The 27,660-nt window shown below is 35.9% G+C and overlaps 4 protein-coding genes across 7 annotated transcripts; 1 reads left to right on the forward strand and 3 right to left on the reverse strand.

Moving 5' to 3' along the window:
* Positions 1 to 921: 921 nt before the first annotated feature.
* On the reverse strand, positions 922 to 1,766 carry ND-B22 (NADH dehydrogenase (ubiquinone) B22 subunit). The gene is made up of 3 exons (XM_066286225.1): positions 1,558 to 1,766; positions 1,220 to 1,362; positions 922 to 1,164 (listed from the first exon to the last, which is right to left on the reverse strand). The coding sequence occupies exons 1-3, from the start codon at positions 1,656 to 1,658 to the stop codon at positions 977 to 979; spliced, it is 432 nt and encodes a 143-aa protein (XP_066142322.1). The 5' UTR covers positions 1,659 to 1,766; the 3' UTR covers positions 922 to 976.
* Positions 1,767 to 2,177: 411 nt separating this feature from the next.
* LOC136341640 (DAZ-associated protein 2-like) lies at positions 2,178 to 9,664 on the forward strand. 4 transcript variants are annotated; one of them, XM_066286837.1, is made up of 6 exons: positions 2,178 to 2,359; positions 2,706 to 2,811; positions 6,168 to 6,269; positions 6,339 to 6,457; positions 6,510 to 6,656; positions 6,870 to 9,664. In XM_066286837.1, the coding sequence occupies exons 4-6, from the start codon at positions 6,341 to 6,343 to the stop codon at positions 7,068 to 7,070; spliced, it is 465 nt and encodes a 154-aa protein (XP_066142934.1). In that variant the 5' UTR covers positions 2,178 to 2,359; positions 2,706 to 2,811; positions 6,168 to 6,269; positions 6,339 to 6,340; the 3' UTR covers positions 7,071 to 9,664. The 4 variants fall into 4 exon arrangements, with proteins under 4 accessions (XP_066142934.1, XP_066142933.1, XP_066142931.1 ...); XM_066286836.1 differs by having other exon boundaries at positions 2,739 to 2,811; XM_066286834.1 differs by lacking the exon at positions 2,706 to 2,811.
* On the reverse strand, positions 9,654 to 13,078 carry LOC136341639 (uncharacterized). The gene is made up of 3 exons (XM_066286832.1): positions 12,505 to 13,078; positions 11,959 to 12,066; positions 9,654 to 11,703 (listed from the first exon to the last, which is right to left on the reverse strand). Exons 1-3 carry the CDS (start codon positions 12,643 to 12,645, stop codon positions 10,384 to 10,386), a joined length of 1,569 nt encoding a protein of 522 aa, XP_066142929.1. The 5' UTR covers positions 12,646 to 13,078; the 3' UTR covers positions 9,654 to 10,383.
* A 131-nt stretch (positions 13,079 to 13,209) lies between these two features.
* LOC136341637 (uncharacterized) lies at positions 13,210 to 27,442 on the reverse strand. Its single transcript, XM_066286829.1, has 5 exons — positions 27,190 to 27,442; positions 25,280 to 25,390; positions 23,520 to 25,226; positions 18,117 to 18,227; positions 13,210 to 18,064 (listed from the first exon to the last, which is right to left on the reverse strand). The coding sequence occupies exons 1-5, from the start codon at positions 27,331 to 27,333 to the stop codon at positions 15,896 to 15,898; spliced, it is 4,242 nt and encodes a 1,413-aa protein (XP_066142926.1). The 5' UTR covers positions 27,334 to 27,442; the 3' UTR covers positions 13,210 to 15,895.
* Between the last annotated feature and the right edge of the window lie 218 nt (positions 27,443 to 27,660).

Raw genomic sequence — 27,660 nt, forward strand, 5'->3', positions numbered from 1 at the left:
TAAATCTCTTGTATAATAAGAATATAGCTTCAAGTTTCTTATCGTTCAGGAACCAGAGTAAACTTTACACAGGGTGTTCGAAAAAAATGTATGTGTGCATATTTTGGACTAGCGATTTCTAGGTTAATTCCTATGATCATGCAGGTTAGAAAATGCCTCTTGCTTGAGTCATTTAAAACTAGCGGCATTTTTAAATTATCTGAACTCATTTATGGTACATACGATCTGGAAATCCATACGAGAAGTTTATATCGACTTGTCTCTTATTGGAAAATTGTATCTGTTCCTACCACATATCCCAAGTTTGAAGTAAATGGAGTCAAAAACTGTGGAAGCTGTACAGAAATGTTTTAAATATTTTAACGCCCTATATCGCAACATTTGTCGATTCAGTTTGATAAACACTTTTTATATTATTCGAGACGTACAATCTAATTTGAAGTTACCGTTTTCAAAATTGGGCCTTTTTGTGTAAATTAAATTTTTTGCTTATGTACTTTTTTGCGAAAAAGAGCAATTCAACTTTGGTATTTATTTAATTTACATCCGGCCGGGTTAATATTGAAAAAGGTTCCGGCGCCTTCACCGTTTTGTAAGCTCTGAATCGAGTTCAAGCTAAATCCAAATAATTTTCTATTAGTACGTCCGAGATTATAAGGCTTAATCACCAGTAATTAGGACTTTGAATATAAGTTGCAAATTTGAATTCCCTGGATTTTGAAAATTTTTAAACATATCATGTTTATACCCACAACCGTATGTGTATAAAAACTAAAAGGGATTTTTATTTGTTCTACCATTACAGAGCATTTTAGCCACTTATATCCTAAGAGATGCATACTACACACTGTTTAATTCGAGCTCTCAGTACACAATCATTGTGTAGGGGATAAATAGTTAGGGGCCACCAAAACAGACACCTTGCATGTAACTTTTATTTCTTATTCAAACACTTCTAATTTATTAACTGAAATTGCTAATGGTGGAAAGTATTAGATTTTCCATACTGCTGTTCCCATTGTTTAACAAACTCCTTCTTCCTTTGCTCCCTTCGGGCAAAATAGTCTGGGTATTGAGCTTTTTCAAGGGGATGCCAGTAATCAAGAACCCAGTCAGGTGGGACCACTACTCTTTCATATGCAACACCACCAGGAGAATGAGGGACTAAAACATCATATCATTAACTGACTATTCAGATGTATACATATGGCAAAATCACATTTTTTGGGATGCCAATGCAGAGTTTTAAATAACTCTCTTTCGCCATCTTCCAACAAACATTTCGCCGCAGTTATGTCTTTGACATCTTTGTTATCATCAAACCGTTTTCGCATAAGAGTAGCATGATATCGAAATACATCTCTAAAAAAAGAAAATTAAAGGAGTTAACATTAATGGCTAAATAAAAAAGGCTGTATTCATTGATATCCTTATTACTATAGAGCGCTTCGAAAGCTGGAATATGTTTTTGAGAGTTTCTTAGAGAACAATTGACAATTTCTATTAGAAATAAGATAATTTTTTAGTTTTTTGCTCCTTATGTAACAAGTAACAAACCTTTTGAAATACCATGCTTCCAAATTCCTTACGGCCCTTTTATAGAGACTCTGGACTTTTCTAGTGTGTGTAGTTAACCCTGAGGGTAAATTTGCTGCCATCACCGAATGAAATTACGGAAAAGTATTGGATTTAGTAATACTTTTTATAAAAATCAATTGAAATTAAAAATAATCAAGATTGCCAATTAGTTGTCAAAAGCAGGGCGCCTAATGTCATTAATGATAAACATCCTTCAAAATTTGTACGGTAATACCATCTCGAATCCGCCTGATATCAGCCTATCTCATTCTAGTTTGTTAAAAAACATGTCAAAAAGCGAAACAAAATAGGTTTCAGTAGATTCCCAAATTTAAAACGAATGCGTATTTAATTTGAGCGATGTTGTCAATTGAACTTGAAAAAATTCATTAAATATATATTCTTAAATATTCGAAAACTACTAATTTTCTTACTGAAAACTTTTTATATCTAATTGGAACATTATCAGAACTATAAAAGACTGAGTTGAAATATTCAAGAGGCGTAAAAAAAGAAAAATTAGTTTTGAGTGATAGTCGCGTCCTCTAGGGAGGTTAATTTTAATCAAAATTAATCAATTGTCATTGACCCGACGTGACAACATTGCAAGGATAGGCGCTCTAATTTTCGGTTCGGTTGGAGCTCCCATCTTGTGAAGAACTGTTAAAAAAGTTGCAAAAACCGATTAAAAGTCGTTTTAAAATCAACAATTTTGCGAAATTTTGTGCAATTTTTACTCGTCCCAGTCAACCGATACTCATCGCAATGTCCGACAAGAAAGGTAAGCCCCATTTCCGAATGTTTAAAAATCAACATTTCCGTTTGCCCTCCATTTTCTCAATTTATTGTAATCCCGCTGGAAAAAGCACATTTTCCGGCTGGAATCGTTAGAGAATTGTGTTACTAGGTAATTGGGCCGTATAATCGCCCAGTAATTAGGGGGAAACAGCAATAAAATCCCCAAATCTATGCAGGATGCTTCAATCAATAAATGATTATAGGGTTATCTCTCTCTAGACCAGGTAACCCAGATGTTCTCACTCATTCTGGTGTATTTTACAATAGCCTTGTCCTGCATTGCAATACTGCATTACAGTAACAGGGACTTTATTAATGTTCTTATTTAGGGCCAGATTATCACCAAAATGTGTTACTTGCAGTGGCTGGTTTTTATACAACACTCGAGGAGGACCTTCTGACTAGCCAATCCAGGATTCGGCCATCCAAAAAACAGTACCTATTTCTTTTCATGTGTTTAATACAGTGGCTGATGCTTGTTGGTTATACCCGCTCAACGATTTACCTTCACTAGATTTTTGGTTGGAAATTTTACTGCAGTCCTACATTTATCACAACAAAGAAATTCTTGGAATTTCACTTTGGCATTCGGTTGATTAGTCAAACCTTTCACAATTGTTCATATTTCAAAGTCCATTGATTTTGTAATTTCTACTTTACTAAACAGACTTGTTTTTATTGGTATGAAACTTAGTTTTTTTAATTTCCAAGTTTTAATTTCCAAGACAGAGTTGGGCTCAAACTAAATCTGCTTTCTTATTGTAAAAAAAAACTCAAATCTTGCCAACAATCTCAAATTTTTGAACTTGGGAACAAATCTCAAATCCTTAAGAACATAAACCTGCTAATGCTTTCTTACCCAAAAACAGAGTGTTTGTGATTGTTCAAGTCTTGGATTTTGTTTAACTTCTTCAATGATCTACTTTGTCATATTAGGTTGTGATTTTCCCCCATTTGGGCCCCTTCTTTCTTACATTAGACAAGTAGGTATATACAAATGGAGCATCATATAACTCATCCCATAATAAGAAAAAAATATTCTTGACTTAGACAGCCCAGTCACTGTAGAAAAAACCTGACAACTGAGGAGATGGAATACAAACACTTAAAGTAAAATCTAATCCTTAGACCCCAAGTTTTCCTAACTTTTCCACCTGCATGTTTTACTTGGACTACTGTACTGTGATTGCAATGCCGTTAATTTGACAGAGTTATAAAGTATATATGCAGGGCTTCATCACTGTGAAATTTGTTACAACTATTCCAGTGGAAAATGATATTTTAATTAACCAGTTGGTGGCATGCAAACCATTGTTTAAAATTTTACCATTCAATTACACAGCCACTATATCTGTTTTTAGCACTGATTTTGGTGCGGGGTATTAATCAGTTTGAATATTCTCCAACTTGCATACAAGTACTCCTCTTAGTTAAAAAAAAAACATTTAAGTAAAATGATTTATGTGCAAATAAATTTTGATAGCTAGAGCTGACAACTGAAAAGTAAATTGAGTGCTATAAGGGGAAATATTTAATTTAAGAATAAGATATTATCTAAACTTCTCTCTTTTTGAAAAAGACTTCTTTCTTGATGTGAGGTTTTGACCTCGTCTAAAAAAGATCCCTAGGAAATAACCCCTAATCTTCACACAAATGCAAGGTCTTAGTTTTATAACCTCATATCTCCAGTGATCTTAAGCTGATTAAAAATCGATGTTAAGTCAAACCAAGAAAATCTCACTTTTAAAGCTTTCCTCCGACCGAGCGATATTGAGTTACACTTTCGAGTTACTTAAACAACATTAATAATAAAATCAAAGCTCTGTCTCAAGATCACTCATCATCTTTTTAACCTTCATATTTTTTCAAAGAGGTTACAACCAGTAAAAACAAGTTTGATCCCGCGATTCAGCAATAAATCCCAGATGAATGTAGGGCTGGTAAGAATTACTTAACTTATTGTAGCTGAAGATGTATAAAAACTCTCAATGGTCCAAGATTAGACATTTGTGGTCTATTATTCACTGCATGATGATTGTCAAAAAATATGTAACATTAACTAAAGTATTCAGTTGGGCTAGCATGTGTGAAGGGATCTGTTTTACAAGGCATTATAATGTGTAAAGAGATCTTTTACAAGGCATTATAAGGTGCAATCTTTCAATTGTCAAACCACTTACTTGAGTATTTTGAAGGACTTGTTCCTGTTTTGCTCAAATCAACCTATATTGAGTAAAAAAAAGTTCATTAAAAATCTGTTACATATTTTTTGTAGTGTGTGGGTGTAGGGTGTCGACTAAGGGTTCCACCCAGTGTTTGCTACAAACATGTTGGCTATACCGCTGAAGCACATCTACGTCGCTAATTTTTATCATAATTTGTTTCGTACGGTCCTTAATAGCACCTCCCGTAATATCCAGGTATTTAAGACTTAAAGGTTTAGAGAATCGTTGAAATATCTGGACGTTACTAGGGATTAGTCTAAAAAATGGGACTTACAGGACAGTCGGTTGATTAAAGAACTAAGGCTCATTTAATAGGCTGACTACAATTACTTGCAACAGGTCAAAGGGATTTTTTCCGTATTTATAATGTTTGATACGATATTTTATTAATATGTGAATAACCTAGAATAAGTACATTTTCACTAGAGGATAGTCGAAGGCATTTCTGGTATTATGTTAGTCATCAGTTTTATTTTGATTTGATGAGCTATCTCATAGCATTTAAATAAATACCAGGGATGTGAAAACTTGCATGCAGTAGTTTTAGTGTAAAAAATAGAATTTTATTTAATTTTCAATCGGTTAATTTTTACTTCCCAAAAAGGTTAAAAAACGATATATTAATTGGATGAATAAGTACTTGAGAGAGCTTTTTGAGAAGTCACTTATTTTCTGTTCGTAAATAATTATTAGCAAGTTTTATTAATTTTCAGCCTTAATTTCTCGATAATTTTGATACTTACCGCATGAGTGTAAATATTTAACCGATGGTTCCATCCAAGTCCATCAATAAGCCGGTTAAAAATTTACCGTTTGACGTTTATTTTGATTTTGTGCATGCTTTTGATTTTTTCCTACCCAGTGCCTTTCAGCGAAACAGCTTCAAAGCGCTGAAACGCACAGCAATTTATCTTAATTTTATTTTGCATGCCTCCAAGAATAAAGTTTAATTATTTGCGTTCTCAAGGCTAAAGTGTAATTATCCGCCAGAAAGGTAGAAATGTGAACGCCGAATTAAACTTTCGTTGCATGTCTAAGATAAGGTAAATGTATTTTTTTTATAATTATAATTACTCAACAGTAAATCAGTGTTTTGTACGTCAAGATAAGTTGATTTTTTCCAAAACCAAACGACTTTTTTCTGTTCCCAGTGGAACTTGAATTATTAATTAATTTGAAAACATACACATACGAGCTTCATAGATAATCCTGCTATAAATATCCAATCGTAGGCGACAGTAGCAGCAATTATTACTCAATAGTCAACATCCACTATGAGATTTATTTTAAAGTCATATATTTGGCAATATTGGGTTTGCTCCTTTCCCCCACGTACCATGAAGATACCTGATAAATATTCCTGTAAAATCATATTAACACCTGATGATATTTGCCAGGTCTCTGCAGTAAGGAGCAACCCTAATAACTCGGAAACAAATTAGTTTTTAGGTAACACTCCACAATAACGTAATTAAATAAACAGTAAGGTTTGTTGCATTACCTTTCTCTTGATGCTTTTGTAGATAATTGTATATAAATGTAAATGTGGTCAACTTCGATTTGCAGCAATCGGAGGTGCGGTGCCACCTCCTTCTTCCGCCCCTTCATATACACCCCAACCGCCGCCCCAGGCTAATCCCCAGGTGCCCACGCCCCAACCCTACGGTGGTAAGTTGTCTTCGGCCTAAAAAGAATAAAATGCCGGAAAAGGTAGGTGTATAAATAATCTTCTTTCAGTAATGCCTGGAATGCCGGGATCTCCTTACGTGATCCCTGGTCAGACACAGATTTACCCACAAGGGCCGCCTCCAGCTTATGATCAAACGTTGACTCATCCAGCTCTAGTTGGGCAACATGTGAGTTGCTTAAAGCAAAGGAGATTGGGTGATTTTATATTTTTTTCCTTAGATTTATCCTCCAGGAACCATGTACGCCACCGGGTATCCTACTTATCTAGGATATCCTACTTATGCCCCGATGCAGTATTATCCATCGTTAGGTGCATATTCGTATGCTATGCAGCCGACGCAATTGAGGCCCACTATCATGATACCAGTAAGTGTAGTATAAATGTATTTGATCGGAAATGGTAGAAATAATGCAGTCGCATCTGGCAAAATGCGAAGCGAAGGATGTTGTAACATGTTTCTCTCTTTGCTTCCATTTTCCCTCGTACCACCTTCGCCAGTAGTTTCAGTTAGCTCCCAATGGGAGGCTAACTAGCTAATCCCATTTGAATTCCCATGAAATACTGCTAGACCCAAATAGAATCCCCACCTGTTCCAGAACGGTTACGACGCCGGCGCGCGTTTCGACGGCCTGGCTCAGCAAGTAATCCCGCAGCCGCCACCAGGTGTCCCACCGTCCGCTGCTCAGTTGGCCGCCATGGCCGGTCACCAGGTGGCGCTCGGCCAAAAAAAAAACACGTTCCTTGCTGGAGGCTCAGAAGGAGGATACACGTTCTGGTAGTTAAGTAATAATTTAGATCTAGTTCAAGGTTGATTATTTAAAGTCTTTTGTGTGAGAGTCGTCGCTGAATGGAATAGTTGCTTTCCTAGGGTGCTTGTCTGTTTGATGCGATACTTCCAAATGTGGTTACGTTGTTAACAGTATTATGCGGCGTTATGTTGATGCGTGCGGAGATTCGTAGAGGAATAAGATTTGAGTCTCAATCTTAATCGTTAATAAGGCAATACTTTGAATCGCGGTTAACTCTCTGTTACGCGTAATTAACCCGCTGTTGGGCGTTTACTTGGGTTTGAACGTATAGTGTTTTTATTTTCTCTCGTGCGTTTCAGGAAGATGTTGGGTCTTGCTCGTAGCGTAATTCTAGAACAATCACAATTGCTGAATAAGAGCAATTAAGTGCCATATTCTGAGTAACGTCTAGTTGCAAAATAACCTAGGATACTTTGAAGCAAGATCGAGGACATCGCACATATCGATTCCTTTCGAGAAATCGAGATGCTAAGAGTTTGAGAGTTGAAGGTTCGAAAATGTTTGGTTGCCACAATCTAGGTGGTACTATTGGCCAATAAATAGATACTTTATGTCTCAAATTTGCGACATTTTCTCATGATCAAACTTGTTTATTGATCTTGCCGTGCATGGTGGCGACGTTTAAGTCTCATCATAGTCACAAATTTGAAACAAAATATTCAAATGTCTGTGACGTAAAAAAAAATCGTGATGAGGGCTTGACTTGCCAACTGTCACAGCCATTGTTGCGACGTTTAGCCGTGTCGCATAGCGATTGGTTACCGCCCACGCACTGTAAACAAAAACAACTCGTGTCGTCCGTACTGTAACTGCATTGGTTGGGAAGCCCTTTGTCGCGCAATGATTGGTGAGCGGCATTTGCCGTAATTTACATTTTTAAGTTGAAACTGTAAAGAGGACCACCATGCGCCGGAAATTGATTTTAATATTTATTTTACCGCATTCTCATATTATTTCTTATAAGACTAATCGTTAAGTGGAACTTGCTGTATGAGTGAGATGCCTGTGAGCTTACGTGACTTTTCCAAGGCTCTAAAACATACGTTCAGAGAGGTTTTTAGCCTCATTCTATGCAATTCCAAATAATTTATTTACAAGATAATCATGTCCACAGCAGGAAAAGCCACAGTAAACAGTATACTTGATGATTTAAGGATGAAAAGGAGTATTGTTAGAATGATGAAATAAAGTAAAAAAGCCTCTTGATGGCATTTAAATAGAGCAATCGTTAATGAACTTCATGATTTTATCGTAACACGAAATTTTTTTTATCCCAAATTGCGGATAAAATTTTAAAAACTGTCAAAACTTCACAGATTTGACTGATGCTGTGTAGAGTATAATACAAAGGGTTTTACTTCAATTTTACGTCAAAGATTGGCTCAAAAGATAAACCAATGTAAAGAACAATCTTATGACATTCGTAGTGGTAAGTATGGATTTTATGACCCTTTTTCTTAATGATTAAAAAACGATTTTACATTTTAAACAAATTACAAAAAATGAAAAACAACAATTTCGTGAATTAAATTTAAATTTCATGAACCTACCAACAAATTCATGTTTAGGCTGTTATTAACTAAAACTTACCAAAAGCCGATTCTTCAATATCCTGTTAAAACTTCGTGCGAAACAACTTATAGTCCAGGATAACCTCCAGAAGTGCATCGTTCATTGAACAACCGCGCTGCAGATCTTTATTGCATTTCGGTGCAGAATTGATTTGAAATGTAAAAAGTATTACGCTGAAAGACTGGAATTTTGATTCAAGTTAGATAAAATTAAATTTACGGCTACTTGTCAAATCACATTTTTAGACAAAGAGCAGCCGGCGAATTGAAGCTTCAAGTGCTGCAGTATTTGACCGCTGCAAATTCATTGAACAAGTCTTCTGTTAATTGCATAGATGATTCAGGTGACAGTCTTTGGTCCAAGAATTTCTGCTAGTGGGTTATTAACTACCAACTCGGACTCGGGACGTTGGAAAACCGGCCGTAAAGACGCGAAAACCTTTAAGTAATTTTACAGAAATAAAAACACTAGTGCAATAAAAGTAATCTCGATAGCTAATAAAAGTAATAATATTAAACAGTGTTAGAGGTTTTTACGTTTTGAAAATACTATAATGACATTGTTGAAATCAAACTTCTAGGACTCCATGTTGAGGCAATTAACAATGTTACCAAAGTATTGTTTGTTGGAGTTATTGCTCTACAGATGTTTAACAGTCTTTCAGTTTGGTTTCAGCGATTCGGAGCACTTAATACTATAATTTCGTTTTTTACACGTTGAAGGTGTTTAATCTCACATAACATGAAAAAATTCTCGAATTGTTTTCCTGAGAAACAACATTTTGTATGACATGTTACCGAAGTAATAGGAAGGCAGCTTGTGTTTACGTATTTGTTAAAATAATGTTTTTTTTTATTTTTTATAAATTGATGTTTACGTTTATTTCTGTTTTTGACTTGCCGGCAATATTGCTGATATATTTTGTTGATATACAATATACCTATTGTAAAAGTGAGAAAGATGGAATTAAAAAGAAATACCTTATTAAGAAACTGTGCTTTTATTCCTGATATTGAATGAGTGTGTAATGTGTTTTTTGTCTCCCAGATGAAGGAGCCTGCGAAAGTCTTTTAGCACACAATTTACACATGGTATACGAGACCTTAGCGACTAATGGTTTTCTTTAACCTATTCAAGTTCTTGACCTCATTGCGTTTCCTTAACATATCAGCAATGTAACAGTTCATAGCAGTAACAATTAACTGAATGGCATAAGTGATAGTCAAACAATTTTCCATTTTCACTTATATGTTATTCTTCAACCGCTCTATAAGTATGAATATTCTGGATCGTAACTCGACCAACCTGCTAACTGAAAGTACATTCTCCAAAATTGTCAAGAAAAATAGACGTTTAAGAATACTATTCTGAGATTCAACAAAGTTTGCTCGAGCTAGAGGAACTTACCTTGGCTTTATTATATATAATTAAACCTACAAACACATACCAGCAAACTAGGTATGTTCTAGCAAAAATATATTAAAAAAAAACAATCAAAAACCAACACAACACATAGTGTCTTGATTATTCAATTATATGGTTATATATAGCATGAATAAAAAAACTATTAATGTTATATTTTATATATTTGTAATAACTAAGTGGTATTAATGGAATGATCAGACCGATCTCACTTTCTAATTTTACTATTTACTTATTATTAATGGTACCTTTGCGTATAAGCTAAAAATTTCAAACTCTTACAAAACCCCTAACTTCTAATAGCATTCATATCACGCAACTGTCGCGATACGTGAGGATACTCTCCTGTTAACACCAGCTGATCTTCCAGCTTTTTCAAACTCACAACTGGAGACAATCCGTAATTCTTTAATTCCTTGGGAGTGTGCACCAAGTCTAATTTACAAATTTTCACGTGAAGTTGTGTAGCCCTAATACTAGCGAATCTTTTTTTGCATATGTGGCACTGCATATGAGTTTTTCTGTGAGTCAGAGTCTCGCTCTTGCTGTAGGAAATATTATCGCAATAATGACATATTTTCACAGGTGTCGACTTATTTATTTTCACTTGCAGTAGATCTGAAGGAGTCGGAGATAACATCTCTGTTTTGAGAGGACTCATGTCAATAGTCAAGTGCCCCAATGGATAGAACTTTTCTTCTTTGATCTCTATTTGAAAATCTTCTTTCGGCGGTGACGTCAGCTTATTGTAAACCTTGCCTAAATAATCATAGAAGTCGCACTGAGTGCCTGTGGATTTCACGGTAACATCAGTAGTGGAACTATCACCTAAATTCTCACCAGTTGAAATGTGCTTATTGTGCTTTCTTAAAGACGATTTATCCCTTGAGAATTGCAATGATGGAAGTAAGCCTTTGGCGGAATACTGAGTAGACTTGTTGATAAGTATCACATTATAGGTTTGAACAGCCTGGTGCATAACTTCTTTGCAAGGCAACTCTTTCAGTGGCTCGACTTGACACTTTTTATTTATTTTTCCAATGCTGGGGACAGTGGGAATACAACAATTAAGGGTCATATTGTCATTTAGAGATGTTAGATTCTTGCACAGACTAATTTGACCAACAACTGCATTTAAGTCTGTATATTCAGTGCTTTTTAACTTCTCAGTTCTCAAATGTGTATTCAACTCTTTAAAATCAGTCTGTAAACATTTACTTTTCAAGTGTTTGTGATTATGAGTTTGAGTACTCACAGTGTTCATTTTCAACTTAACCACATCAGTTTGGCTGCAATTTTCTGTCAAAGAAATTAAATCTGTTTGTATGTTTACTGTCCTAATACTAGCAGAAATGGTTTGTGATTCAGCTGACTTCATTTGAGTCAGCTCACATTGGGAGTACCTATCTGAACATGCTGGAACCACATGTACTTCCCTGTTAATGAGTTTGGATATATTTTGATCCACTTTTTCTTTAAATAAGGAAACCCACTTTAAAGACAACCAATGGAAGATATCTAATGTTGAATCAATGTTTGGAGAAGCCACTTCTTCTAGTGGACAACTAGTGAATCTTTTCTTTCTCAGTGGAGGAGTGAATAATGTTACCTAGAAAAAAGCAAAAGGAAGTGAGTTTTAGTTTAAAATGGGCAAAATCTGAAGTTTTGGCTTAAACTTAATTGGGGACAATAAAGGATGCTACAAGAAAAAGTCACGAAGTGGAGTTTGTTGATGACAAGATAATTTTTATGTGTTTATACAAAGAAATTGCAAGGAGTCAAGACACACAGTTCTGGTGTATAATCATCATTATTGCCATAATTTTGTGGTTCCCTAATGTACATAACAGTAAAAAAATCTTACCTCTAAATTGTCTTGGTTTTGAAGTGTGCGCAGCTTGAAATCATAGAAGTTGGTCACATCTACTAGGCAGTTGAAACAAACAGCCACAATTTGGTCTGTCTCTTCAATCTATAAAAGGAATTATTGAGGTATTAGTTTAGAACACTGATAATTAAATATTTTTAAGTTGAGGAATATAAGATTCTAAGCAAAGGTTCTGCACTGTTGTTTTAATAGAATATCATTCTGTGAGATTCAAAGGATTTTCAAAGTGGTGTAAAAACCTAAAAGTTCTAGTGGCACTTTTCACTGTTGTATGTTTGTTTGGTTTTCACAGTTTTAACAAGTTAACTTTAAAGTATATTTGACTGGTAGAAATACATAACAATAGACTTGATACACATAATGTCTCTCCTTTAGGATTAATCAGTATGCTAACACCATTTAATAATGAATTGCTAGGTATATGCTAGTTTAACAATTCATTATTTCTGAGTTTGATTGTAAATCCAGCGATTTGTTGATTCATCAATATTCTCAAAATCATAACAATCCTTAGAAACTGACCTTAATGTTCAATATCTCAAAAATAATTTTCCTCAGGAACTCCCGTTGTTTTCGGCGTTTTCCCGCGAACATAGAAAGCAGATTTTTCGTTGCCATACATAATCGACAGCAATCTGTTGATCCCGAATAGCTGGAACTCATTTTAGGAGATGAAAACTGCTATTGAACGAGAACTATCAACTATTCGTTTAATAGGAAAAAGTTAAAGATATGCGCCAACATCCATGCGATCCCGTGAATAAGCTGACCTAGTCAAATATGAAGGCCGGATACAAAACTGTCTGGCAAAGGGATTTAAAGTGAAAGAAAATAAACGTAAGCGAATAACTGAAATTGGCACAATTCTGTTGTTAACTACTATAGACCCGCCGTCGGTATCCATTTTAGAAAAAAAAAACCGTCGTACGGGATTTTAGTGGATTATTAGAGTGCTTAGAGCAGTCGGAGCATCAGCTGAAATAAATTTCAATTCACACCAAACGTCGACAGTAACTCTACAAATGCAGGTGTCGCCATTCATGACGTCAATTTCTTTTGCATTTGAATGATAATACCACCTAAAATCGTGTGATGTATTATAATAAGATGGCGCCACGCCAAATATTTTTGACAAAAGGGTAGAGACACAACGAAAAACTAAATTTGCTAGGACTATGATGTAATTTCGGGACACCCTGTATGATAAATTAGAAATAACGACTTAGATCATTTTACAAAAAAGAAATTACCATATATTACAACACAAAGAAAACGTATAGTCATAATATCATGAAGGAGAGCATAAAACTTAGCACAAAAAGGTATAGTGCACTAAATAAAAGTAAAATTCTATTGATTTTTCTCATACGATAATAAGGCACTACAAAGACATTATATAAAAATAACATATACAAGGTGTTTAGTAGAGAAATAGTTCTTTTTTATGGGAGATGGATGCGACTTTTTTGCATCTATATAAGCATATTTATATTGATGCGATTAAGTTTATTTTTTTCATATTAAATACTTTCCGCTTTCGGAAATATTTTCCTAAATATTCATAATATGCACATTGAAAAAGCAAAAAAAAATTAAAAAATTATTACTATAATTATGTACACAAATTAATGTATTAAACTACTTTTGTTCCAATTGAATTTTCAATTTAAAAAATTCCTCCAACGAAGCACTAGCACAAGAAATTCAAACTTTTAAAAACTTCTTTATTGTATACGCTTTCAAATAATATATGATATTATGGTAAAGTTGCAATTCATAAAACTAAAAACAAATGGAAATATTACTCACAACAAGAAAGTAAGCGACATTAAATTTAAATAAGTATTAATCATTTCGAAACTTATAGCACAAATCCTAACATAAACAGTACTATTATTAATTAATTTTCAAAATGAAACCCTCAATTTCTAACGCATTTACCCGCCTCATTTCGTATTTCAATAGTCGCGACAGTGAATCTCATCCCTTCCTAAACCCGAAACCTGCTGTAAGTTGGTCACGGTCAGTTATTTCAACTTATTAAAAAAAATGGACTTAATTGTAACAATAGAATTATTTCATATAAAAACCTAAAACCGACCTTCCAAAAACGATGTGACGTTGTATGAGGATAAGTATGATTATATTAGGTTAAAATAGCCCCATCTATTTCCCATCTAAAATTTTCTATCACTGTACCACACACCCACCCTGTATATACACGATTTTACTGTCCATATAAAAACAGATAATCAATAATTGACAGCAAACTTCGTACTTATAAAACACAACTTCCAACTTACGAAAATTTCAACAGTACAACAGATGTTAACATCGAGGAAATGAACATGAACAAATCGTTATATTTTCCTAAAACTAAGGCACCCTTCAAGTAACGTATACGGTGAAAGTTGGAACAGTAATTTATCTTAAATAACTATTAGGTAAGTTGATGTTGTCTGTACAGGGAGTTCCAAAAAGATTATGTCAAAACTAAGAAAGTTATAGAAGACATTGTGGTGAAAAATTTTTGCAAAAAAACTCCTACACAGAAATGAGCCATTATGATCCCAAAGTTATTTTTGTTCAAAAGACTTCGATATTCAAGTTAAGGGAATCGAATAAAAACAAAAAAATAAATACTTTTTTGTCTTCTGATATGTTTATCAATTGCATTCTTAAACTCGATGTTGTTGAAAATTGAGTCACTTATGGGATGATCACAATTCACAAGTCTGGATCAGTGTTCATCAAACCCAATTTGCCATTAATATGTGGGCCAGTATTGTCGGAACTTCTTAACTGGTCCGAATCTGCTTCCTACTCGGTTGCTAATATCTAACTAAATTTTCTGCAACTTGTACTTCGTGAGTTATTGAGCAACACACACGTTCCTAACGATATGCGGGAAGGAATATAGTTTTAATGTGACGGTGCATTTGCACATTTTGTTCATACAGTACAGGATCATTTAAATTCACATATTTGTGGGCGATGGATGGGAAGAAGGACACCTATTAGGTGGCCAGCGCGAAGTTCCGATTTAAGCCTGTTGGATTTTCTCCTCTGAGGGTGACATCAAGTTGTTAGTGTATGAAACTTTTGTAGCCACCTAAGAAGAACCGTTGGAAAGAACGATGGTAATTTCTCTCTGATATCTGCACACCTTACAACAGGTGCGCGATTCAATGATAAAAAAAATGAATGTAACCAGGGCGGGGGTCTTTATTTCAGACCTTTATTATATATTTCTTTGCGTTATTTAAAAAAAATGAAATAAATATCGAAGTTTTAAGGCGACAACGAGCTAATATTGCGTTTTTGATCAAAATAACTCTGATGCCTATACGGCTAATTTTTGACTATGCAAAAACTGTTCACCGTAAAGTCCCCTATAACCTTCTTAAGTTTGGCACAATCTTTTTGGAACACCATGTATGAGACCAAAAATATATGTATTTTCTCATATTCAAATTTCATATAGCAAAACAGTGGATAACAGAAACTTCGCGTCAACTTCTAACATTACGTATATCTAAGGCATCTTAAAGTAATCTTAAGCCAAAACATAATTTACTCAAGCCAAATAACAAAAAATGCCTTATTGCTAAATTTAGTAACAATAGATCAGTCGGAATCAGTCTTTACTAATTGAATAGAAGATTTGTTTTCTCCGAAAAATAGTTTGAGTACCATCTTCATGGTACTTTCTTCCACTGGTTGCAATTGATTATTACAGACAGATAGATACAAATAAGGTAGATAATTGAAAATAAATAAGTAAAAAATGAGATTTGGTTTGAAACTGTGTGGTCAAAGTCACATGGGAGTAAGTTAATAAAAAAACTTACCTTTTTGGGGAGTTACTGTAAAATCACTTTCTGCAGGCGCTGCTCCCTTTTATTCTCTCCTACTACTTTAGTTCCCATATGTTTTTAACTCGCAATTTCGACGACCTCGAGGTCCTCGGCGCTGCTCGAGACGACGCCAAATTCCCAATTTTCACCTTAATAATAGGTCTTTTCCTATTCTTCGATTTGCTTTTCCCGTCTTTAGCTAGTATATTCGGAGTCACCACTACCCTATCCCCTTTAGTGAGTACCAGCTCCTTGTGAGAAGATTTCCCCGAGCTGCCAGCACTATCTACATAACTAGTACTTTGTGACTGACCACTGGCCATACAATCCGCGGGAGGAGTATTGGCAGCTGCAGTAGATCCCACGCTAGAAGTCTGAACTGGAATTTGATTGTTGAGAAAAGGCCCCATACTTAAAGTGTAATTTTGTAATAGTGGGGTGGTTTGAATGGAGGTGTTGCTAATTTGGTTAAATAATGTATTGTTAAGTGTTTGGGGCTGCGTTAGATTCGGTTGGATAGACAGGCCCGTGCTCTGTAAGAAAGCTGAAGTGTTGGGAAGGAATATAGACATCGTTGGACTGGAAGTCATGAGCTGAATTGAAGACACTGATAACTGGGAAGACTGCACTTGTGATGTTACAAATGTGAGCGGATATGTTGTTGTGTTTATTACTGGCATCTCTGAGGGAGAGGAGCACCTGCGCTCCTCTATAAGAGCTACGTCGCTCCAGGACCCTGAATGGTCAATTTTACTACCTTCTTTTTCCTCTTCACTGGGTTTACTATAAGAAACTTTAAACTCTCCATGAGTAAACTTCACTGGAACGACGTTCAACAACAAATTGCTCTTAAAGTTTTTGAGTTTACATGAAAATCCTTCCCCCATGACTGGATCTTTAAGCGGCAGCGGTTCAGCTTGTACTTCCACGTTGTTAAACTTATTGACTAGTGAAGCCAACTCTTTCATTATGGCTTTATCGGAGGAATTGGTGACATTCAATCGGTCGAGCACAGTGTTGTTGCAGATATCGATGACTGGCTTCAATTTAGAACATGATTCCATGACGGATAAGTCCGCATCAGCACTAGTCGATGGGGCACCATCTTCAAGCTCTATCACTTCATCCCTAGTATTCGAACCATCTTCATCATCGGTTAGTACTATGATGTTGGAGCACCGTCGATCATCTAAACCAGGAATATCCTCAAAACCTTCAAAGGCAGCGCTAAACTGTCGTCTCACACTCCGATTCAACTCAATCCTCTCCAAATCCACAACAATACTAGGGGCGCCAAGAAGAATCCTTCTAACCTCACAACTCTCTTCATGATTCTTTTTCCGTTCCACCGACTTAAACTTCAGTTTGCAGTACTCACAAACTCTGTGTCGGTTGCTGTGCTTCTTCAAAGCAGCCACGTTGCGATGGACGAGGCTGCAGACTTTGCAGATCAATATGCTAGGAAATTTAGTTAAACCCATTGCAGGGGTCAGACCGAGAGATTGGATGAATTCCGGTTTAGTGGCATTCGGCGGATTTAAGCCTGGTTTGGAGAGACTTCGATTGAAGTTGAGGGTTTTTGATTTGGGTCCGGGTTTTCGGATTAATGTGGATTTCAGAGGTAAAGAGGGTCGTTTGATTGAGTAATCACTCGTTCCTGACTTCTTGGGAGGGACGCTTTTATTGCCACTACTGACGTGTTCGACTACATCAGTCATTGGAATAGGGCTATACAAGCTGTTGGGTTTAAAGAAAGGTTTAGCTTTAAAGGGAACTGCAGTTCGCTTTCTCGCAACTCTCCTTATCTTAACGTCTGTCTGCCTCGCCGGCTTAGGTCGGTAAATATAATTAAACATATCTAATTTTCGCTTCCAAAAGTACGATTCTACTTCGTCCATCCCTAGGGACACTATAGGGGCGATATCCCTGTGAAGGCACTTCTTTGGTAACTTATATTTAGGATTATTTCGATAAACCTCTACTACACTCGTGTGTATGCCTTTATTAACTTTTAGTTTTGCCGATGCAGCAAGACTCACAACATTGCTTTTGGAGCAATGCGGCACCTCGTCCAAGGCATTTTTCTGGATTGTAGTAGCTTGTAATACTGTCGTTGATTTCTCCTCTATTTCCGCGAGTTCTTTACAACTAGGAGGGCACTTTATGGTAATGCAAGTGTTAGGTAAGCGCAGACCCCTGTGGACCAGAAACTTGTGACATTTTTCCTGTAATATTGGCAATTTTAGTGATTGTCGTAACAGGAAGAAGCAAATGGACCTTGAGATGGCGATCTTGCTGCATTGCCGTCTGTCTGATTTCGTGGATGTTTTTGGTGTTTTGGTAGCATTTGGTGCAGATTTTTGTAGAGATCAGGTCTGATTCAGAGATCTGCAAAGGAGATGATAATATGAAGAGTGGGTCAAATTATATGTGTGGAGCTGCGAAAATAAAACGCTGTTTTACTGTCGATTTCTTTATCAAAATGCCACGCGATGCTGCTGTTAAGTCGAGTTATTAAAATCTGTCAACACGCGGAAAAATACAGTTGGCCGATAATGTTCCGACCGATTTAATTTAGGTCTGTACGTGGCTTAGCATTAAACGTTCACAGACAGATTGATGATGAATGAAAATATCAATCAATTTTTAACTAGCACGTCATGCGCAGTAAGCGCAAGCACAACAACGCTATTCGCAGTCCTATATGGCTAACTGAGGGGCTTCGCAGCGGACCTTTTACCAAGAATTGAGGCTATCCATATAAAGGGTGCTCCAATAAAAACGTAAGATTTCAATTTTAAATCAAACACCATTTCCTGTAGCGAAATATTGAAGTTTTTATTGATTTAGAACATTTGCATTTTGGAATAAAGCATGAGATAATACATGCAATAAATGACTGTCACAGGTTTGGTAACACAAATGCTCTTTTAACGAAACTTTGAACAATTGTTTTGAATAAATGTAGCGGTATTTGTTTGACACAGCGCTCATTTTCGGCCTTTAATGCTTAGGTGGTCTTAGATTTGTTGGCATAAACGTGAGATTTCCAAAAAATCCAACGAAAAAAGTAGAGAGGTGTTAGGTCACATGATTGTGAAAGCCAATTCTTCTCACTACGATGGGAGATCACCCAATCAATGCCATTCAATTATCCAATAGGGGAATCTTCTTCGGTTTACAGGATCTGTACATAAAAGTTGTTCATTTTGTAAAAATGGAGATGTAAATTTTTCGTGAGAATACGATGAAGAGTGGCTATTGAAACGTTCGATTCTCGTGCCTGTGAACGAATCGAGGTTTCCGGATTTTCGCCCAAATTCTGATGAAATACCGTGATATTTTCTTCCGAGGTCGTTTGAGGGGTCTCTAACATCAATAACTGCATCGGTACGTTCAAATTTATTGATGATTATTTTTTTATTCACAAAATAAGAATATTATCCCTACCGAAAATTGATGGCCCTTTACGAATTATGCCAAGTAAGCTTTTACCATTTTGATGGTAAGATTTAACAATAGGGCCGCGTTATTGCACGGTATATCGCTTTATATTTACGAACTTCCATCTGTTTTCTTTTGACCTGGTACGCGTATTCACTTTTTAAAAGATTACAGTCAAAATGAGGCACAACTCAAATCTTGCATTCTTACTGTAACAGCCTTTATTTCTGGTCAGGACCACGAACCGCTAGACCCTTAGGGGCGTGTATGAGGCGTGACAGTATAAATGCGGCCATTCACTCATTCGTTTTGGTTCGACTTCCAAGAACACCGTTATGTAACAATGTTCCTTCTGAGCTAATTGTGTCGTAAAACAGCGATGTTTTTAAAGCATTCGAAGTTACCAAAGAAATACGATTTAAGAAATGCGGACAAAGACGGATTATTACTATTACATCTAAAATGTAATAAATCACATAAAGTGAGTTCTCAAATTTGCTTTCAATCTGCAACTTTTTTTTTTATTCAAAAGAAACTCTCTTAGTAGAGTCACCAAAATGTCACGAATTCTGTCGCTTTTGATGTTTCTGCATATATTCAGACTTAATTGTCATAATTTTAAACAAAAAAGAAACGTATTAAGTCCCTTAGGCACTTAGCAACTGATCAATTAAGCTATAATGAAATATTGGAGAAATATTTCGTTCAACGGTTCCTCGGCCAGTATGTTCCAAATGACTTGAACCTAAAAGTGGAACACGACAACGATAAAAAAGATATTTGTGCTCCGACTAAGACAATTTCCTCAAAAGGTTCGTAGCATGAATGTTAGATTTTTCACTTGTCGGTAATGGCATTCAACCAATCCAAACCATCGGTGTAGATTGAATCAGGTAGAATAAAACTACTGAATTCCATTTAATAACGTAATTGTATTCTTAATAATTATAAAATCAAATATCAAAAACTTTAATTCAAATGATTTGAACTATTAGTTCAGAAAACGATATTTTTCAAAACGCTTAGTACTAAATCGGGACCACCAAAATTAAGTTATGGATAACAAGGAATGAATTTGTACGACTTTTATTGTTCACTACCTCCCATCTCTCATTCCAGCAAACAAAAACACTAATAATATAGAATAACATAATGAATAATAAATTTTCTATATAATATTTGGTGTTCATTATTTAATGAATGTCACATTTGTATCAATTTCATAAATTCGACTGAATTAAAATAGTGGTAAACGTTAATTTGGAGAGTAGGAGGGAATAACTGAAACTACTAAGCTTTCGGCAATGTCTTCAGGGATACAGTATAGGGAGAAATTTAAGGGAAACAACAAAGAGAAGAAAGGTAATGTTGTGACATGGCTAGATTACCAGCGCATTCACCAAACTACAAAATCACCCATTGATTAGTCGCGAATTGGGGTCGTTAAAGTTATTAAACATTAAATTACTTCAGGAGAGCCAGGACAACAGATAGATAAAAATAAATTTTATTCTAATTTCTCGTGAATCGAAAAAAGCTTCATCTTAGCAGTTGACCGATTTTTTTAGCTTTGGTTCCGCTTCAAGAATTCCGCATAGCCTTTATCAGTAAGGATCAATTTATATATTTATTGCTCAGAAACAAACTAATTAAACCGTATAACTATAAAACATCTAACTTTCCCCAACTCTCTACTTTTCTGATTTTTTTTGTTGACTACTCCGGAAATTTAATCTGTTTTCATTTTTTGTTGTTCTGCTTATTGTATGGTCTAGCTAGTCTCTGGACAGTAAACATATCAATTGATACCGACCGATAAAGATGATGTTGAATAGTTGAAACGGGTCCAAAGTCGAAAAATTAATCAATTGCCAACATATAGCTTTTTTCAATTCATGGGGAACTACAGCTAAACTAGTTTTCACATATTGTTCATTCTGTTATCCTGTGTAGTCTAGGCGTGCGATGTAATGTGTAATTTAACTTGTAATACTTTTAACGACTTCAATTCGTCGCTAATCAGGTGGGTGATTTTGTTACCTACTTAATGCTACGGTAGGTAATCTGGTTATGTTGCAATTCTTACCTTTAAAAGAAATATTTAGCACTAATTGTTGGACCATTTTTATTCTATTCGCCCCTTAAATTTCTGCTATATTGGCACACTGATAAACATTGACGAAAGCTTCGAAAGTAAAAAGTAAAATTCCTTGCTCAGACCGATTATCAAAAAATTTCGGTAATGAACATTACAACTTAGTAGATTAACTTGAAGGTTAAAATATGCAAATACCTAAGTAAAAAATGCTCCCTAATTTTGGAGAATCTATCTGGGTTTGATATGCAGTAATTTATTTATTAATTTCAACAAAAAATACGATTTCTCGAAGGATAATACAGGGTGTAACATATCACCGTGGAGATATCTCAAGGAGTGATAGTACTGCGCAGAATACTAAAAAATGCTAATAGACCCACGAGCAGAAACCAATCATTTTCTGTATACACGGTGGTAAAGTTTTCAAGGGCATTTTAGCATTTTTTTAGTTTTGCTGTCATTTATATTTATTTAGAAGATATTTAAAGAAAATATTAGGAATCGTTTCAGATAGTAAATAATTAAGTCAGATAATTTTTTTCCCTTACCTCCTTTACGTTCTCAATTTGCATTGATACAAATTTTTGCAATTCTTCCAAAAATTTGAAAGATACTAAAATACTGCAACAAACCAAAAAACTAAATAATTGAGGAAGAAATTTGAATTTAGTATCAGACATTCATACAGGGTGTTCTTGAGAAAAGTTACAAGACATAAAATAGTATGTGACTTAAAAACTCCCTTTACAAAGCTACTAATGAAATTTCAAAAATTTAACTCAAGGCACACATAAGAAAAATGCAAAATATCAGAAAATATACGAAACTTTCCTACCCGGTTTATCGAAAATGGTGAATTTTTGACCATGAGTCTATTAGCTTTTTTTCGTAATTTCAAGAGTACTATTGCTCCTTGAAATATCTCCGTGATGATATGTTACACGTTGTGTATCAAATCTATCTGACTACAAATCGTATCCTATTACGAGGGATATTTATTAATAGCGGGTTAGGAAGAGATGGGAACCCTTTCCATTTTTTTTTCAAGTAACTTCAGACGATCACATGCAATGCCTAAGAATTTACTCATAAAAACCTTCAAGTACAGTATGAATCTATGAAACGTATCATTGCAGCTCTTTAACGTTCTTTACTCTAATGGGTCTAACTCCCATAGGGCTGATAATGGGAATCGGTGAAGGGGCTGGGGCTAATGAAGGACTAGAAGATGTTGGAGAAACATAGGCTAAAGAATGAACAGGGACAGCTGAAGGCATAGGGACTAATGAAGAAACGGGGGACGATGAAGGAACAGATACCGCAGCAGCACTTGAACTGTTCGTATTAACCAATGGACCGTTATTTTCCATAGTGATGATACTGTTCACTTCAGCTGAAGTAGAAGCTGAAGACGCCGGCCGACGCTGAGAAATGTTTACTTGCGTGAATTTTACCGGTACGTGCTTACTAAATAAAGGATTCATTACGAACGAAGACCCTGCATTAGGACTGGAATATGGCGAAAGGGTATTATTGCTGCTTACCACGGCCATATTCCGAATGTTCATGGCAGCATTGATATATGATCTGGGAATTGGTGTGAGCTTATTGTGTGGGGGTATGCTGGGTGGCATGGAACGGACATAATAATTATTCAAAAGAGGCGTTGCGCAACTCGCTTCTGTAGGCGCAGGTGGTCGGACTAAAAGGCATGGCTGGGATTGCCTTAAAGGTGGAATGGATGATGCAGGTGGAAAAGTAGATTTAGTGGCCTGATCTGGCATGTGGATCCCAGAAGTGGTAACCACTGATTGCAATGGAGGGATGTTATTGGCTACTGTGGTAGAATTTAATTGTATCGGAGGAGTATTGATAATTGTGTTAGATTTTAGCGAAGGTTTACTATTGGCCATAGCAGGTGATTGCATTAAAGCAGTATTCTTTACTTTAGAAGTTGAACGGGAGTAAGATTTGGTAATTATTGGTCGAATGGTATCACTACTCGTAGCTGACAATGCAGCGTTTGAAGATTGAGTACGGTGTCTAGTCACACTACTGCTTACAGCATCCTTTCCTTTATCTCGCCCTGCTCCACCTTTTATATCGATCAGTGGTACCAAATTCCAAAGTTGCATTACTTTCTTCGATGCTTTTGCCTCCTGAAATCGATACCCAACATTGAATGGTCCATTATTTATCTCAATGGGTACTTTAAAGAACATTAATTGTTCCTTCAGGTTTTTAAAGTCGCAAGTGCCGTTCGAAATAGACGCGTGGACGTCTTTACTAGTAGGAAAATCCGTGTTCGACAATCTGTTAACTGTCGTCGGTTTCGAGTTTAGTTCTATAAGCTCCTTCAACAGCATCTTGTCGGTCAAAGTTGGAGGTAAATTTTCTAATACGTCGCTGTGTTTGATACGCACATCAGGCTTTACTATCGCAACTGTGTGATATACAATCTGAGAAGGCTCCTCTGTAGCAACTGCAGGAACATGGGCAAGCAGGTCTTTCGCCTGATTCTCTTCGTCATCGTCAGACAAAACTATTATATTACTGGAAAGAGAAGAAGTCGCGCACGCAGCAATTCCTTCAGTAGATTTTGGCTCAACTAAATCTGGGATAGCCTCGAAACCTATGAAGGCATTTTGGTAAGTCTTCCTCACATGGAGATTTAAATTAATCCGCTCCAAGCTGACTGAAACTTCTTGATTCATAACTTTTTTCGTTTCACAAAAATTCCTCACGTGAATTTTCTTATCTTCTACGCTTTTACATTTGCGTTTACAAAATTGGCAAACTGAGTGCTTTAAATTGTGCCTTCTCAATTCGAACACGTTATGAAGCACATCTCCACATATTTGGCAGTGGCATAATTTCTGCGACTTGATCGCTTTAACTCTAGGTGTGAGATTGAACATGGTATCTTCGACCAATTCTGACCTGCTGTCGCTGCTACACGTTGATTCTATAGATGATGGAATGTTGACTGACTTGCTAACGCTATATTCTGTCAAATGTCGGCTAGCTTTCACTGAAGACTGAGGCGTCTTGGAAGATTCACTTGCTTGAGACACTTGCGAAACAGGTGATCCACCACTCTTCTCCGGGCCATGTACGGTCTTCAGTGCAGAGGAGCCGGGTTGTTTCATTTCCAAGTTATGCTGAGTTTTCTTTGGAGATGCCTCAGGTTGTTGTTTCAGGGCTTCAAGACTAAAGTTGCTATGTGGAGACACTTTGGACTGCAGGTTTACAGCTTCTACTATCAACCTGCTATGCGGTGGTGACCCATCTTGTTTGAACATTTTATTTCTCTGATTACTTTCACTGGAAGAAACCAATCGCTTTTTAGCACTGCTCTCAGCTAAATTAGGCTTTACAGTGGAACTGCACACATAGCTTGTGCTAGACCCTTGTGAACCAAATAACCTTTTACTAATTTTAATTGGAGTCACTTTTCTTTTCGCTGCGACTGCACTGGTTCTTTTCTTTGCTATTGTTTTGAGGGTAGAATCTTTAAAATTTCCATTTGGTAGACAAGTAAAATTCCTCATATCTAGATTGCGGGTTCTGAAGTATTTTTCAACGCTATCTCTAAACAACAAGACTACCGGCGCCATGTGCCTATCAATGCAAGTCTTAGGCATTGTTAAATTGGGGTACATTTTGTAGATTTGTTGCACTGATGGGTGTAGGAAAATCTCCCTCCTTCGTGAAGATATCTGGTCGTTAATCTCCATTTTTAACTTTGGACACGGAGGGATTGACTCAGGCATGATTTCCTGTTTAGTCATGGAATAGTCGGGAAGCCGGAAGCCCTTTTCGAATAATATTTTATTGCATTTTTCCTAAAAAAAAATTACAAACTATTGGTTATTGAGCCAAATTGTATAAAAGCTACCTTTAATGCTTTGTCGTGCTTTATGGCATCTTGGCGGAAATTGTTCATTTTTATAATTATATTTCGGCAGCGTTGGCAAATCTTCCTTGAAACTAAGTCAGTTTCCATAATCTGCAATAAAGGGAAATTATTAATCTCCCACCCCAGTCACTATTTAAACTTACTTATATAAGCCGAAAACTGAAGTACGAAAATCAAACACTAATTAAAATTCACACAAATCTTTATTGATGTCCTCTTGTTACAATACTTAACTGGTACCTATGCACGATACACAAACACTCTTCGTTCGTCACTAACATTGAATGTATCACAAATCTGCACTAAAATTGCACTTAAAATATTAACTAGGGTGTATAAAAGAATTACTTTAAAACTTTGAGTTTCTACTCAATTTCTCCCTTTAATTCATTGTATATAATTTGAAATATTTTCCGAGCAGCTACGAGGAGGAAATTGTTGCGTTTAATTCGTATTAAAAGCACATGCTACGTCATTGCTCCATCTGCGCCGATGCTCTGCCCCTCTACCACCCGAGTAGGTGAAAAACGAATAAATACGGCGGAGTCTTCAGTTACCGTCTCAGTTAGCGTCGAGAGAGACGAAAAATCAATTCGACTGTTACCTCGTTGACTTTAATAATGTTCACAGCAGTTGTGCACGAGATGATGCACAAAAGAACCAACTCTTACACAAAAACATACAATTTACCATAGCCATGAGGGAGCTTACCTCACTGGAACACGATCTAAATTCATTTACATATTTCTTTCAGTCTAACGTTTTATTGCGTGTTTCACCTTTTAAAATTACTTCAACTGTATTTACCGAACTAGTGCGGGAAGTGAGCCGGTTTATAAATAAAGGATAAAACTAATTGTCATTGACATGCTCTATAGACATATATTTGCAAAAATACATACATAGACCAAATTCATAATGAATATAAACATTAACATAACAATTTTAATATCAGAAAAAAACTATAGAACTAAATAGCCGTCGTAACTAAGCAGTCATTTGAACTCTCTTCGACTTACAAACGGATTAAGTTAGACCAAAAAAGTTTTTCACAATCGTCTTAAAAATTACAACACGAGCCTATATGTGTAATTTGACAGAAGTCAAAACTTTTGACACTTTTAATACAATTAATTTTTCATATCAGAATGTCAAACAATTATTGTTTTCAATCATTATTCTTGATATCAAGCTGTCAAAAATTTTAATACTTTTGACACCTGTCAAATAAAAAAAAATGCCATCAGATAATTTTAAAATTTCTTGTTCTAACTTAAACATTTTTTTATAATAAATTGATGCGGTTTCTAAAAAAATATTCTGTATTTATCAAAAGACAACATAACATAACATACAAATAAATTTTCAAGGAAAATTAGATTTAGCCCAGACAGACCAATTTTGTCCAATTGGCCATATGACAAGTCAGACCGCTTTCAAAAGATCTACCTTAACTTCCTCTTATGTAGTCCAAAAGGCTAAACTGACCTGTCTATTGACAAGCTGCTCCACAACTTAGAACGAGGTTGACTGCTCAGTGGTCGTAACGAAAGTCCGTAGAAAATTCACATCTTTTTAACTTTATACAATAACCTTTCAACTTTCACTACGCATGTGCGAACCATAAGTCTGCGCATAAACCTAAATACACAACATTGTGGCTGGTTGAAAACTGCGCAAGATTCATAATGAACTGCAAAATCATTGGAATCATTTTCTATTGATTGTGTTCGATAATCTTGAAATCACGTGCCAAATTCAATATAAATATGTCTTAAAAATATCTATATAACTACTAAAATGTAAATTCGCGCGCAAAGTCACAGCGCACATTTATGCGCAATCCTCGTACATAAAATGAAGAGAATCCAAAATGGTTGCGTACTCACCTCTATTCCCGTTGTAATGAATATCACATCTTTCATGTTAATATTATCACCGAACTTGCGATTAAACACATTGAGCAATGGCTCGGACGAAATCCCATTTTCGGGGCACAATCTACACACGTCTTGTATCTCGGACGCTTCCATTTTGTTACTTGAAAATACGAAATATTTCAATCGACGGACCGACAACAAGAGAAACGTCACCTTGACAATACACAGTTTTATGTATGCGCCACCGCCACCGGCCCAAGTCTCACTAATCGGAAGTATTCGGGTATAATCGACTAGTCCTGGCTGCACGATTCCGTTAGGCCAACGGCGAGGATCGTTTGCTATTTTATCTTCATTGGTTTCGTGGAAGAGCGCATGATAAGTGAAGTACGTTGGTAACTGCAAACCAACTTAAATTTCATCTGGAAATTCGATATATAGGAAATGGTACCAGGCAGGTTATGGTACCCTACAAAGTTA

The sequence above is a fragment of the Euwallacea fornicatus genome, chromosome 10 (assembly GCF_040115645.1).
Source record: "Euwallacea fornicatus isolate EFF26 chromosome 10, ASM4011564v1, whole genome shotgun sequence".
Lineage (NCBI taxonomy): Eukaryota > Metazoa > Arthropoda > Insecta > Coleoptera > Curculionidae > Euwallacea > Euwallacea fornicatus.

Bases quoted from the DNA above. Each gene is read 5' to 3' on its own strand.
- ND-B22 (XM_066286225.1), bottom strand. From the start codon at position 1,658: ATGGCAGCAAATTTACCCTCAGGGTTAACTACACACACTAGAAAAGTC. The intron at 1,363-1,557 runs GTTTGTTACTTG...TTCTTTTTTTAG, and splicing joins GAAGCATGGTATTTCAAAAG to AGATGTATTTCGATATCATG. The intron at 1,165-1,219 runs GTGATTTTGCCA...ATGATGTTTTAG, and splicing joins GCATTGGCATCCCAAAAAAT to TCCCTCATTCTCCTGGTGGT.
- LOC136341639 (XM_066286832.1), bottom strand. From the start codon at position 12,645: ATGAGTTCCAGCTATTCGGGATCAACAGATTGCTGTCGATTATGTATG. The intron at 12,067-12,504 runs GTCAGTTTCTAA...TTCCTTTTATAG, and splicing joins TTGAGATATTGAACATTAAG to ATTGAAGAGACAGACCAAAT. The intron at 11,704-11,958 runs GTAAGATTTTTT...GCTTTTTTCTAG, and splicing joins AAAACCAAGACAATTTAGAG to GTAACATTATTCACTCCTCC.
- LOC136341640 (XM_066286834.1), top strand. The intron at 6,458-6,509 runs GTGAGTTGCTTA...TTTTTTCCTTAG, and splicing joins CAGCTCTAGTTGGGCAACAT to ATTTATCCTCCAGGAACCAT. The intron at 6,657-6,869 runs GTAAGTGTAGTA...AGACCCAAATAG, and splicing joins GGCCCACTATCATGATACCA to AATCCCCACCTGTTCCAGAA.
- LOC136341637 (XM_066286829.1), bottom strand. From the start codon at position 27,333: ATGGAAGCGTCCGAGATACAAGACGTGTGTAGATTGTGCCCCGAAAAT. The intron at 25,227-25,279 runs GTAGCTTTTATA...ATTTTTTTTTAG, and splicing joins AGCACGACAAAGCATTAAAG to GAAAAATGCAATAAAATATT. The intron at 18,065-18,116 runs GTCCATTTGCTT...CCAATATTACAG, and splicing joins AGCAAGATCGCCATCTCAAG to GAAAAATGTCACAAGTTTCT.